At 42.2% G+C, this 14,743-nt stretch overlaps 1 protein-coding gene across 7 annotated transcripts in view; it reads left to right on the top strand.

Moving 5' to 3' along the window:
* The window catches only part of DLC1 (DLC1 Rho GTPase activating protein), a 489,149-nt gene extending 484,093 nt beyond the window's left edge, over window positions 1-5,056 (top strand). For all 7 annotated transcript variants that reach the window (XM_070459963.1, XM_070459964.1, XM_070459965.1 and 4 more), the window contains 3 exons: window positions 388-605; window positions 1,350-1,523; window positions 2,513-5,056. In XM_070459963.1, the coding sequence (XP_070316064.1) occupies window positions 388-605; window positions 1,350-1,523; window positions 2,513-2,633 (513 nt within the window). In that variant the 3' untranslated portion in view covers window positions 2,634-5,056. The remainder of the gene's footprint in view (window positions 1-387; window positions 606-1,349; window positions 1,524-2,512) is intronic.
* Window positions 5,057-14,743: the final 9,687 nt, after the last annotated feature.

Below are 14,743 nucleotides of genomic sequence, written 5' to 3'. Positions count from 1 at the left end.
GCAGGGATGGTTGGTTTAACTTGAAAGCCCCTTGAGGGCAGAGGTATCCTGTGTGACTTTGCATGCTCATGGAGGTATTTGTTGACTTTTCTCTACCAAAAAGAAAGAAACCTTGAGCACAGTCCGGATGGCCGTGCAGGGTTGGACGTGCCAACAGATCTTACTTTCATTGCATTGACCGTAACATGGGTCCCAGGAAAATAGATAAAACCGGAGGGGATGCCAGCAGTCTTATCTGTTTTCTGTTCTGATCTTGAATATACTTGAGGTCAGCAGCCTGTTAAAGTCAGAAATAAGCATTAGGTCCATTACCTGGCTAGCAGTTTGTCTTAAGAGTCCAGATGTGTGGGGACTGTCTGAGCACTGAAAAGTCCATCCTCTTCTCAGGTGAGTGAAGGACCACCTCTGAGGCTTTGGAGGGCAACCATCGACGTCCCTGCAACACCCGAGGAAATCTTAAAGCGCCTCCTGAAAGAGCAGCACCTCTGGGATGTAGACTTGTTGGATTCAAAAGTAATTGAAATTCTGGACAGCCAGACTGAGATTTACCAGTACGTCCAAAACAGTATGGCGCCCCATCCTGCTCGGGACTATGTTGTTTTGAGGTGAGAGCTTCCGGATTGATTATTGTGGCAAGAATGAGCTTATATGTCACTGAATGTTATATTAAAATTACCTAAAATAGAACATACGCTTCCATAAAAGCATTGAACCCTTCCAGATAAGAAAGATGACATCTGCATTTATTCCAGCATTGTGTCCATCCCTGAAAATGGTTTGAAGTCTTGGAACTGTGCTCAGAGAGAGAGGCACAGTCCATCAGATGTGCTCAGTGGTGGCTATTTTTTCCCCTTTAGGATAGATTTTCTCAGAAATAGCTAGTGAATGCATCAGCCAGGAAATAACATTTGGGTCCCAAGTGAGCTGTGGTTGAAGCTGATTTATATGTAATTCCTACATTCTCTGAAGACATTATTAAGGGAAGAATTTCAAAAATCTTTGAGGAAATGTCACATCATTAGTCCAGAACTTCTCCAACAGAGTAACATTTATTTGGACGTCCACGTTCTAGTACATTTGTGAAACATAAAAAGGGTTTTCAAATTCACTTCAGTTTGGTTTTCTTTCAAAGAACTGACTGTGTGAGCTTGTATACCCACTGCAGAAGGGGCTCTGTACAGAGTGAGCCATTCGTGAGTTCTTGCACAAGGATGCTTTCTGCCCAGGCATCAGGGTCACCAGGGTGCCCCATCCTGCCTTTCAGCTCCCTCCTGTAAGAGTGAGGCCCCATTTTAAACTTGGCTTCCAGGAACTTCCCATTTACTCCCCCTCTCGTTTTGTCTCTGCAGAACATGGAGGACTAATTTGCCCAAGGGAGCGTGTGCCCTTTTACTCACCTCGGTGGATCATGACCGGGCCCCTGTGGTGGGAGTGAGGGTCAATGTGCTCCTGGCCAGGTATCTGATCGAACCCTGTGGGTCAGGGAGATCCAAACTGACCTACATGTGCAGAGCAGACTTAAGGTACGTTCTGATGCTGATTTTTTTTTTTTTTTGATATCGTGAGTGAGGGGCATAAAGTAGACTCAGACTTTTTGTCTGAATGCCCTGCCCCCCCAAAAAAATGGCTTAAATGAAAATCCATCCTTGCATCTTGGATGCTTCATGAAGAGCAGTGTTGATAAAGTAACTCCTTCACATTTCTTGTTCTTCTGGGTACCACTTGCTAATTTCCACCCCTTAGAGAATGTAGTATTAAAGCAATGCAGATATGGCGGTTCTGCCATGAGGTTAAAGCCACAGGAAATGAGAGTTTGAATCAGCAAGCCAAATAATATGACATGCCCTTTTAGTAGTTAATTAGGCCTATGCTCTGTGTCTTAGATCAGTGTGAGTTCTTATCAAAACATGAATGAAATGCAGCAATACTAACAAGAAAAAAAAAATCAACCTCTGAAAACTTTCCAAAGTGGCTCTCCTGTTAAATCAATTCTTGTTTGAAGTCTTTACATTGTCGTACTTCAAGTATCTGTTATCTGTTTTTGTTCCATATGCCCGAGCTCTCCTGGACAGTTATACCCAGTCCGTGTGTGTGAGTTGCTCGGTCATGTCTGACTCCTGTGACCCCGTGGACTGTAGCCCTCCAGGCCTCTGTCCATGGGATTCTCCAGGCAAGAATACTGGAGTGGGTTGCCATTTCGTCCTGCTGGGGATCTTCCCTACCCTGAGATAGAACCCAGGTCTCCTGCATTGCAGGTGGATTCTTTACCATCTGAGCCACCAGGGAAGCCCAGTCTCACCCAGTATCTGCACTCAGTATGCTATTCCTTGGGGAACTTCTGGTTCCGTAAGTGTAATGAAGGTGCCAGGAGATTACTTTGGAATAGTTAAGAGAGATCTTTACTTGCTCATTTGCTGATCAAGAAAGAGAAGTGTATTCAGAACTCCCTTCAGCTGATTCAGGGTTTTCCAGCTTGAATAATTTGTTTGCATTTCCTTTCTTTCTGTCATAGGGGCCACATGCCAGAGTGGTACACGAAAGCTTTTGGACATTTGTGTGCAGCTGAAGTGGTAAAGATCCGAGACTCCTTCAGTCATCAGAACACTGAAACCAAAGACACCAAATCTAGGTGATTCCTGAAGCGTGTTCACTGTCTGGGCGTTTGTTTCTAGAACACTTGCCAGTTCTTGGAAGATTGGGTTCAGTGTCTGATCCTGAAACGAAACTACAAATTGGAGAGTGGGAATTGACTGTAGCGATTTGATACCTTTTTAAAGCTGCTTCCTGTTTGTGTAAGGTCTGTATTATGGACCTTGACTGGAATATATGACTGTGCAAAAAAAAAGTATTCTTATTTGAATTGCTTCTGAGAAGCAAACTTTAACTATATTAGGGAAGATAATGAAGAGACTTCATTTTCCTGCAATGTCAGTGTCTGTGTACGTGTACCTGTCATTTTCTTTGCAGTGCGTGGAGGGATGGGTGTATCCACTGGAATAGTTGGTCCTCTTTGACATGTTTTCTCACTGAGAAGAGCAAAGAAAGGTTTGCACAGAGGAGTGCGTGTATGTGTGTCTGTTGCTGGTTGAATGGCAGAGATGCGTAAGTTGGGCCACAGTGTCTGGCACGCTGAGACACCTCCAAGAAGGATTTTGATGCACCAGGTTCAGTTTAACCTGGAATATCTGACTACCCATGGAATAGTCCAGAAAGGGAACCCATTTATTTTGGGGTGTTGGACAACCCACCCATGTCTTTTTTTCTTTTCTTTTCTGAGTTAGTAGACATATTCCTTTTCCATCAGCCTCTTCTTTGCCTTAAAAGTGATTGTAATAAATTTACTCAGATAGCCCCTTTTGAACACAGTTTGCCTCTAGATCTGATTGCAAGGAGCAAAGTTGGTTTTATCCAGTACAGGTGAATTCAGGGATGGAAATTCTTCCTTGCTAGCACCAAAGCAATTTTGTGTTGTTTTGGTTTTTAAGTTGAGATGTGAAAACTGACCACCCTAATGTCTACTTCTGAATCAAGTATCAACACTTTCTATGTATTTGCAAGTTCTTTGCATGTCTGTGTTAGGAGAAACTCTTTAAGGCACTGTGTATGGGAACACAGGAAACTTATGTCCCAAGGAACTCCTTGCAAATGTAACCCAACCAAAAAGTGGCTTGTTGTCGTTATGGCAGCATTTTTGAAAGCTGCGTATGTTTATTAATTGGATTTGTCTTCATCAGCAAAGAGAGTTTGTTTTGTTTTTCCTATATTTCTTTTTCTTCTCTTTTCTGAAGCCCTTGGGATAGATTTTAGTAATGGAAAGTTGTAATCACAGTAAAAACAAATAAAAATACACTAGTGCAGGGTTTTGGAAGGGTGGTCTTTATACAGGTTTTACTGTAATAGTAAAGGTTGGCTCAAAAGACAGTATTAGTGAAATTTATTTTATATGGATCAAAAGTGAATAATGTATGAATGAGAGTTGTAAGAAGGATTTTAATTTTGTTATAATTTAGTTACCATTGTCAGTGTTATTTCAAAGGTTCTTTGAAGAATTAAGGGGCAGGGGACAGATCAGAGTTTAATTTGAGTATTTTGGATATTAGTGTTCCTCATGAAGATATACTTGTATATTCAATTTTAATGGCCTTCAGATTTGTAAGATTGTATGTTGTATATACCATTCTATTAAGAAATATGTACACCTACCTGTCCACTGTGCTTTCCAACATAGATAAAGCATGATAAAAATTATTATTTAAAATATACTTGTATTTATACCTCAGATATTCTTTTGGATTTTGTACCTCAAGGCTTTTTGGTTTGTTTTTTGTTTTTTGCTAATGTAAATACACTTTACATGAATACAGTCTAAGTGAAAAAAAGTAAATAAAAGAAGAGGTTTATAACTTGCTCTATATCTGTACAGAATATAATCAATAAGTGCACTATTAAATGTTTAAAGTAAGGGAAACGTCTGGCCTGCTTTCCATTGTATTGCATCTCTCTACCACCCTTCAAACCACAGATGGCAAGGCTTACCATCCTAGCATCAACTGAAATGAAAATACAGATTTGCTGCAGGAAAAAATCAGACTGCAAATCATTCCAAGGCCAAACTGCAACTGAGCCACTCACTCACAAACAGGAAACCCTGGTGAAGGTTCAGGAAGCATGGAGATGCTCGCCAAACAAAGGTCACAAGGAAACGATGCTGAGAAAGTTACAAGAATAAGCAACAGCAACCGAAAGATGCTCATAAGCAAAGCCAAGGTCATGGATTCATTCCATAAAAGGTCTCTTTCCCACTCTTTGCTTTCCTGTTCAAAGGATTCCTTACATATTTGACCGGAGGAGAATGTGAAGGATATGAACATTTTCAAGAAGTCCGCTTTAAGCCACCTACAGTGATATTGCCCCAGCTTACTAATTGTGACTAATTGCCTGGGTTGTGAGCTCTCTGAGAGCAGGGCTCTTCTATCTGTCTTTATAATCCCCGACAGCAGCTTTCAGTGTTTTGTACTTGTAGGCACCTAATAAATTTATTATTTGCCAAATGGAATTGATTGAATTTGTGTCTGTTTGAAATCTAGGATGCTCTCTGTCACTGTGGCTCATCTGTGCCCATTTTGAGATGGCAGGGACTGGAACTTGTTACATCTAGTGAAATCTCAAAGTTCAAACTGAAGAAGACATAGATCCTCTACAGAGATGCTCTGGATTCTAAATTAGAGAGTTCTTTGTGCTCGAAATTCAGCCAGTCTCATTTCTCCAATACAATGTGATCCAGATATTAAAATCTGGTCTTGACAAATACTATGGGCATAGTAAAAGGGAAAAACCAACCTCAATAGAATTTTTTTTTAATTTTTAAAAGACACAAATACAGCCCAAAGCCTTTTTTATTTGCCTCTGCCTCCAGTCGTGGTTTCCTCAGAGCCATATAAAATGAAAGATCAAAATGTCTCAGGCCCGAAATAGCAAAAGTTCAGTTGTTTGAATGCCCCTGGAGTCAACTTACTCACAGGCTAAGAGTGGTCACCATGGTGGGAGAGATGCTCTCACAGGCGCCAAGGTAGATTCAGATTGCTCTTGTCACCACCATTGTCCTTGTCACCTCATTTAGTCAGCTATTCCAACACCTATTTATTTCACCCACACGGAGCTCAGACCTGAAGATACTGCAGTCCTGAAAATCTGCTCTCATGGACACTAATATAGAAACGATAACACCCCATAGCATCCTGCCTACCAGTTAACAGATAGAGTAACTTGGGAGATTCTAACAAAATTAAATGGATTCTTAATTTTAAGAATTAAAATTCTTGAAATTTGCCTGCAGGGCTAAGGGAAATAGCTGAGATTTTGGAAAAGTAAAAAAATGAGGAAAACCAGGAAAGATAATCCAAACTGGTGCTTTTCCAACACCACTGGTTAGAGGGGTATGTGTGAGTGTGTGTGCATGCAGAAGGAGACAAAGGCAAAAAAGGTGTGTGAGATTTTCTTTTTTTTTAATTATGAAAGAATGATAACACATTTGCAGGAGACTTGGAAAATACAAAACAAGGTTATAAATAGTTCCACTATATATAATTTTGTGTATAATATATACAATATGTATACAAATATATACAACAATATAACATATGCAATTATTTTAAGGAGTAAATTAAGATTTTTAGTTGGAGTTTCATTTTTTTTTTTTTTTTTTTTTTTTAGTTGGAGTTTCAATATCAAACTCCCCAAAACTAACAGAATGGATATACAGAGAAGTAGAAGGATATAGTAGACCTGAAAGGCACGGTGAACCAATTCAACATAAGATTTATACAATTTTCACACTAGAGTAGATACAAATTCTGTTCAAGTTCGCATAGATAAACCCATAGACAAAGAATGATGGGTCTTTTTGCCACTTCTGTCTACTTTTCACATATTCAATCCTCACATGCACCCCCTGAAGCATAGGTATTATCCTTCTAAGACACAGTGTTCAGAGCCTGAAGGAAGAGTTGAAATTCCAGCTCACTTGATCCTACCCCAGCCCATCTCCCATCTGCTGATCTTTCTTTAATCCAGAGACAAATTTCTCATAGCAAGATCCAATTCACTCAGGTCATCTCAGCACCGGAATCAGAAGAAACAGACAAAAGGGAAGTCCGTAGCAAAATCACATTAAGTCAAAGTTCCCAAGAAATTATTCTGTCACCCAATTACTGAGAGGCTTAAGGAAAAAATTAAGTAGGCTAAAGTTAAATATAAGGCAGAAGTTTTGCTTCAGGTTAATGGTTTAGAGAATTTGTAGTTCTGTTTGCAAACTGAATACATGATTTGTGATGTACCAAGACTCCAGTGATGCCTCCCGTGAGACAGAAGACCTGCTCCTCCCCATCTGTGCCTGCAGAAAAATATGACGTGTCATCGATTGCAACCCACCCAACCTGGGTGGGTCGTGCATTGCTTCATGGATACAAGGGAAATAGCTATTTACAGGTCCCTTCATCAGTGGCCCAGGCTCAGAAACCCAGTCCTGTGATTTTCTGCAGTTCGTCACGGTGCCCTTTCCGCCAGCCAAGAATACCATGAAGTGCCACTGACATATTCGTGAAGGTGCTTTGAAAAGCAAGAGTACATTGAAAGGTAAAGGATCCTTCATGAAAGAAAAGTGGGGTTTAGCCCACATGTTTTCCCTCACCTGCCTGTTTAAGCATACATGCATGATTCTAAAGCAGAAAGCCTAAACAATGAGATCATGGCATGCATGTCATCTTGGTATTCCATCAGGATGAAATTTGCCTAAGGAATTTAAATTCCAGTTGCCTAAGGAATGCAAATTACTAAAACCCTCAAAGAGCCTGTGGCAGGGAAAACGGGTAGGTCTGTGCAGTTGCAGTGAAATTGGACCCATTCTCCAGGGAATGATCAGTTCTTTGCAGGCTGGGAGTTTGCTAAATCATGTCGGTGGCTGTAGCCAAAGTAATTACCCTCACTGTGTGTACACAGTTGCCGTTAGAGCAGCCGGTTTGCCTGTCTGGACCCAAGGCTGTGTTGACACCTATAGTATAAACACCTCTTTGGAGAGATTTTTCATCTCATTAGACTTTAAAAAAAAAAAAAAAGTGAGTTGAGGGCTAGAAATGTTATTCCTCATAGAGGATTTTCATTTCTTTCTTTCTCTTTTTCTATCAAGATACAAAGCACCGTGGAAAGCAAAAACCTTACTCTTTTTTCGACTCGACATCAGCCATGATTGGGTGATGCTGTTCCCCCCCAAAAAAGTGACTTGTTCCCATAAAAATTGTCTGATTCCTGAGGAAATTGTTTCAAAAAGCTTCATAGGTGACAGGTACTTGACAAATACAAGTGAGTTTGGCCCAAGTCTGAGAGGACTTGCTGCCGAGCTACCCTTTAATAAGCATTTTAATGAGAAGGTACTGAAATATATGCTTCACTGAATTAATAATACATTTAAATCTCATAGCAGTCCTTTGAAGGAGACCTTACTAGCCTCATTTTATAAATGAAAAAGCTTAAAGACATTGGGACGCTTAAAGAAATAAAGCAGCTATATAATACATGCAAAGGGATTCAGGAAATTCGGTACAACACAGCATTCTGCCATTGGTACGTGTGACTGTTGTTGAAATGTGGCTAATGTGACTAAGGATCTGATCTGAATGTTTCATTTTACTTAATTTTATTAACTTAAATAGTTCCAGGTAGCTAGTCGCTACTGAACTGGACAGTGTAATTTTTATTCCAAAGATCTGAGAATAATTCCAAGCAATCCAATTCCTCTCTCTCTACCACCTACAATAATCCTCTAAGAAAGAACAAAAGAAGGAAGGAAGGAGAAAGAAAAAGAAAGAGGAGGAAGGCAGGGGTAAGAAATCTAATCAATACTTGTAGACATCCACATTTCAGGTCAGATAGTATCCACTAACTATTCTACCAGTCACGAGGCTAAAACTGTGTGTCCCTTGTGGCCAGCTCCTGCATTTCTCAAGCTTGAGTTGGATGACCTCTTTTCTTTGCTGGTGGATTATTTTTACATACCCAAACCAGAGATAAGCTCAAGCTGATCTGAAAGAATGCTTTGTCATTCAGAACATTCTCCCAGGCTTGTTGCAGGCCCAGGCATCCTGGGAGATGCTGCTGTCCAGGAACCACAGTGGTCCCTTCGCGGTCAACGTCTGTCCCTGCATTTCCCTTGTCCCTGGTGTCTAGGCCTTCCTGCATGCTGGTGAGGGTAGCCACTTGGCAGCAGCTGTCAGAGCCCAGGGTGTCCTTCAGTAAGAGTTCTTTTCTTTTTTTAAATTTCACTGTAAAGTAAAGTGAATCAGTCATACATACACATAATCCCCTCTCTTTTGGATTTCCTTCTCATTGAGGTCACCACAGATCATTGAGTAGAGTTCCCTGTGCTATACAGTAGGTTTTCTATTTTAATTAGTTAAATAGTAGTATCGATATTTAGTTAAATAGTAGTATCGATAGTGTATATATGTAACTCCCAATCTCTCAGTTCATCCCAACCTCCCCGCCCACCCCCACCCTTAGCCTCTTGGCAGCCATTCATTTGTTCTTTTACATCTGTGTCTCTATTTCTGCTTTGCAAACAGGTTCATCTGTACCATTTTTTCTAGATAGTGATAGAAGTTCTTGATCCAGGTTTGATATGTGTGAGGCATCAGAACTTCAAAGTTGGTGGTAACAACTCTAAGATAAAGATATATCTTCAACAGTGGGTCCTAGCTTTTTGCTTCCAAGGACTCTTCACTACATTGCTTACTGCCTTCCATGCTTTTTCAGAGTTGTCAAAGATTTAAGGTATTAAACAGTACAGTTTACACAGGGAAGCCTGGTGTGCTATAGTCCGTAGAGTCACAGAGTCAGACACGACTTAGCAACTGAACAGCAATGTTTTCTTTGAATTTTCAACAAGATAAATACTATTTAAAACTGCTAATGAGGTCCAGGAGGGTCTTAGAACTGTGTGTGAAATATCTTTTATTGGCACATGGTTTGAGAGTTTTCTTAACGAAAAATAGCTTACAAAGGCTCTTAAGCTGAACACTGTCCAAGGCCACTGGCACCTCCCAGTCACTGGTCTGTAGTTGAGTGATGGTTCCTAGCCCTGCTCAGATAATTCATCAAGGAAATGGGGGATTTAATGACAAGTTCCAGAGAAACCTGTTTTCTTGACTTCCTGGGCTGATAGGATGTATTTTTTCCAATAGCAAAGATAAGTCAAGCTCTATTTTGTTGCAGTATTTTTAAATGTAAAAATATGAATAGACCATTAATATCATTCCAGGAAAGCAGGAAATGAAGAGGCGACACAGACTATAAAGATTATTAAAGCAAGAAGAGATGTGAAGTCCCTGGGGCCGTGCAAAATGTTGCAATATCTCAAAAGAGCTAGAGAATATTTCACCCCATGACCCAGAATGCTGAAAATGGGATATGTTTTCCTGCCACCATCCGGAAAGGAAAGAAGATAAATTTCGAGAAGCCAAGCAACCTGACTGGTAAGGCAGGATAAGGATGTAGATGTTTGTTCTTAACCAACCTAATGCCGTAAATAGTCTCGGTCAGATTAATCTTCACCACGTTGCCACCCATGGGCAGCTCTGGCTGGCTGACCCTAAGAGGTCCAACAGGATCCTCCGGGAGCTCCTCCTTTCCAGTGATCCCAGGAGATAGGTCAGCCTGGCATCAAACGGACCAGTGGCCATTTAAATTTCAGTATCGCATTTTTGCTGACTTTTTTTTTTCCCATTCCCTAACAAAGCAGACCTAACAGTTAAGAAAGCAGTTTCTAAGACTGATAACTTGATTTCTTGGCTTTGACCTACTTTCCAGTTTTCTCTGGTCCTAAACCCATTCTATGCCAAGAAAAGTACAAATCGAGATAAAAATCAGGAAATACAGGGACCGTGCTTCTCAACAAAACCCTCAAGTAAGCATCAAAAGAAAGAAATGGGATAAAGAGGAAACAAGCAAGAGAGTCTAATCATTAAAATATACTCACTAAAATTCTTAACTCTCCATCACCCCTTCTGCACCTACCTCTGTGTTTGGAGCCACAGATGCTTTTTCTTATGTTGCCTAATGAAATGCCACTTCTTACTTCAATTTTCACACTAAACTCCTTGACCTCCTCCTCTTCACATCCTCTTGATATCTGAATTCCCCTCACTCTGGTCCCTGTTCCTTCACACTAATACTTCCTCTCTCCTGTGACTTTTCTCTCCTCATGCCTTCCAACCCTGGCCTCCCAGGTGGCCTGGAAGACTCCCTCTGTCTCTTCCTTCATCTCTTTCCATCTCTCACATCTCCATATGCTTCCTCTTCCTGCCCCACATCCCTCCAAACAAACAAACAAACAAACCACCATAAAAACAAAAAATCGTTCAAGTAGTTTCTTAGGCTTCAAGTTGCAAAGCAGGAAGGTCACTTTGTATTTCTCTTGCTTTTATTAATTGACAGGTATTCAGCCTATTTCTACTAGATGGGCTGAAGAATTCTTTATCCCGTTGCCCTCACTGGGCAAGGAGAGTAATATGAAGGAATGCTACAGGATGTGGTAAGGCACTGGGGAGTGAATTAATGGTCCTTCACTAAGCTGGACAGGTCCAGGCACAGCAGGAGATTCAGAGAGAGCAGATCAGGGCAGTGTTTTCTTAAGTTCAGGGGCACACGTGCATAGGTTTGAGAACAAAGGGAATATGCCCATGGAGATGGAGGGATGCAGACAGCCTCAGAGTCCCTCTGCTATAGGGACAGAATGGGCTCACAAGATGAAGGGTGCCTTTAAGAAAAGAAGGAAGGTGCTTTCCTCTGGGACAGCAAGGAAGGACAGACTGAGAAAGGATCTTGGTCAACCAGAGCCTGGGGCTTTGGGGTCAGAGCATGTTGAATTGGATGAGACTTTCAAGATAACTAAATCCCACCATCTGATCTTCCAGATGTGGAAGCAGTAATCCTGTAAGAATCTGTGACTGCCTTTAGGTTTTAAACTGCAGCAACAAATGGGCCAGAAGTCACATTAGGGTGACAGCAGTCACCCGGAGGGGCTTAAGTTCTCCTCTCCAATAAAACAGCACATGAATGCTTTAATGATAGCCGTTTCCCTCCGAGTTTCCCTCCATCAGGTGCTCCAGTGTGACTCTCATTCACACTTCTGGTTCTTCTAGGGCCGAGACCCATGTCACTGTCAGCCAGGAGTGCTGTGTCTACTTTCTCCGTTGATATTCCCTAAAGCTGTGGGTGGCCATTCAGTTACATGAATTATTATGCACTTAAGCGTGTAGGTCTGCACAATTGTAGCGTTTCCATCTATTATCTTACTTAATCCTCACTGCACACCTGTAAGGTTGGGAGGCATAGTTATGTCATTTTACAGACGAGAAAATCAAAACACAGCTAGGTTAAACTGTTTGGGTCCCCATCAGATACATCACATAAAGCATTTAGAACACAGCCCAGCATGTGGTAAGCACTCAGTCAGTTAGCTATTGTTATTTTTAATATTATACTAGAGGTCGTCTGGGGCTTCACAGGTGGCTCAGTGGTAAAGAATCTTCCTGTCAATGCAGAAGATGCAAGAGACTCGAGTTCGATCCCTGGGTCAGGAAGGTACCCTGGAGAAGGCAATAGCAACCCACTCCAGTATTCTTGCCTGGAAAACCCCACAGACAGAGGCATACGGTGGGCTATGGTCCATGGGGGTCACAAAGAGTCAGACATGACTTATAAACTAAACAACAACAAAAACAGACATCATTTTGTACAACAGGTGGGAGCATAGACTCTGGACAGATTTTCACAGTTAAACCATCGTTGACACTAAGCATATAATCTCAGAGAAATTGTTACTTAACCTCAGTTTTCATATCTGCAAAATAGACATAATAATAGCAAAGAAATTATTATACAAAGAATTATTAACAGAACCTTGCCCAATGCACAGTAAGCACTAGGTATCATTACTTCTAAATATCTGTTTCTTATTCTTTCCTGGTTTAAACTTGTGCCTAAAATACACTATCCATATTCATCAAATTAATATTAATTAAGATGAATACTGTCCAAGTTTGGGTAGCCAGACTCCATGAGCAAAGTGGTGAAGACCTGACAGTTTCTTTTCTTCATGAAGTCTCTAGAATTCAGCAGCATTAGCCCTCCGTTTTAACTTGGTTATTCATTCAACAAACATTTGTTGAATACCTACTAGATACCAACAAACAAAAGCCACAGAAGCATAAGTCATCCCTCTTGACTTGGAGGCGATTTTAGTCTTTTAAAGAAGGCAGACAGAGAAATCATTTCAATAAAATGTGTTGGAGTGGTGACTCCACCCCGACGCCCTGAGGAGGAGATGACATTTGAGCTAGGTGTTGAAGGATGAAGGCGAGGGAGAGGGCAGAAACGCATTCCAGGCAGGGGCGACGATGGGCAGCTTGGAGGAGCCTGGCTTGGGGAGGATGCTGGGAGGGCCTTGCATGTGGGAAACATCTCCCCTGGTGGCTCAGTTGGTAAAGAATCTGCCTGCAGTGCAAGAGAGCCAGGTTTGCTCCCTGGATTGGGCTGGAGAAGGAAATGGCAACCCACTCTAGTACCCCCTTGCCTGGAGAATTCCAGCTGGGCAGGTTATAGTCCATGGGATCGCAAAGAGTCGGACACAACTATGTGACTAACTTTCACGTTCACTTGCACAGGCGAGGAGGTGTTCTGTAGGGAAGGTGTGGCAGGAGAAAGACCTGGGAGAACCAGGCGCTGTGAGGTGGACAAGGGCCTTGCATCCCTTTCTCCAAAATCTGAATGTCACCCTACAGGCAGTGGGAAGCTTGCAAAGCTTTAAAGGAGGGAAGCAACAGAATCAGATCTGACTTTTTAAAAGAGGCTGCAGGTGGTGTGGAGGGTGGATCCAGTAAGAAGGCTGGAGGCCGGGAAGGCAGTGCTGAGTCCCTTCACAGGAGCCCCCCACCCCGAGCTCGTGAGCGCCAGGACCCAGAGGACGAGAGGAGAGGAGGCCCTGGAAACACAGTTGGTTAGAAGGTAGACAACAGGGCTTGGTGACAGTCTGGTTGGAATGAGAGATTGGGGATGAGGATTAAACCCCACCCTGGAGCCTGGGCGGAGGGGTGGCGGCTGCTGTCTGAGATAAGCAGTTCAGGAGCAGAAACAGATCTGGGACGATGCTGGAAGGTACAGTGAGTTCAGCTGTGAGAGCGCCGAGGCTTCCGAAGGCATCTCAGCAGAGCTGTCCCGTGGGTGGTGGACATGATCTAGGTCAGGAGCTCCTGAGAGAAGCCTGCTGTGATGCATGGATGGAAGGGTAGACGGTAGCTGAAACCATGGACTGTCCTGGCCCGGGGAAGAATAGAGAAGCTACCTGTGCTGTGCAAGCCACAGAGCCTGGAGGTCACGTTATAAAAGATTCCAAGACCCTGGGATGCGGGGAGAGAAGGGCGCTTGGATAATTACCAGGAACCTAAGGGGTTTTCTCCCTAACTTGGTGTTTTAGGTTCACGAATGCCCTAGGTTAATTAAAGACAATGAATTTTGTTTCTGCATCCCTACCATACAGGCTGGAGGCCTCATGGAGAAGTGGAATGGAAACAAGAGTGACTGCCATCAACTAAAAACCTCAATTAAATGGAATAAATGTGCACATCAAATTTTTTAAAAGTCAGAAATTGCCCTAGAGTCCCTGATACTCAGACCCAGTCCCTGTTTCACAAAGTTAATGTTTCCCAGAGAAAAGAACTGGTTGCTACTTCATTATCTTTAAAAAAAAAACAAACAGGCGGTGGGGGGGGGGGGGGGCAAGAAAAGTCTAATTCAAATCATGCCTTAGCACAATAAGCCTGTACAAACTAATTAAAACACTTGGTTGATTTTATAAGAAACTACATCCTCCCCTGTGTAGTGTCATTTGCCATCCTGTGATAAGCAACAGTTTCAACTGGCAGTTATGGGCCATTAAATTGATTATAATTAATAATAGTTAAATGTCATTTAGGGCTTCCCAGGTGGCGCTAGTGGTAAAGAATCCACCTGCCAATGCAGGAGGTGTAAGAGACACGAGTTCGATCCCTGGGTTGGAAAGATCCCCTGGAGGAGGAAATGGTAACCCACTCCAGTATTCTTGCCTGGAGAATCCCATGGACAGAGAGCCTGGTGGGCTCCAGTCCATGGGGTTGCAAAGAGATGGACACGACTGAGCGCCTGAGCGCACAGA

The sequence above is a fragment of the Odocoileus virginianus genome, chromosome 32 (assembly GCF_023699985.2).
Source record: "Odocoileus virginianus isolate 20LAN1187 ecotype Illinois chromosome 32, Ovbor_1.2, whole genome shotgun sequence".
Taxonomy (NCBI): Eukaryota; Metazoa; Chordata; class Mammalia; order Artiodactyla; family Cervidae; genus Odocoileus; species Odocoileus virginianus.
Note: the sequence above shows the minus strand (reverse complement) of the source record. Positions and strands in the feature narration are given on the sequence as shown.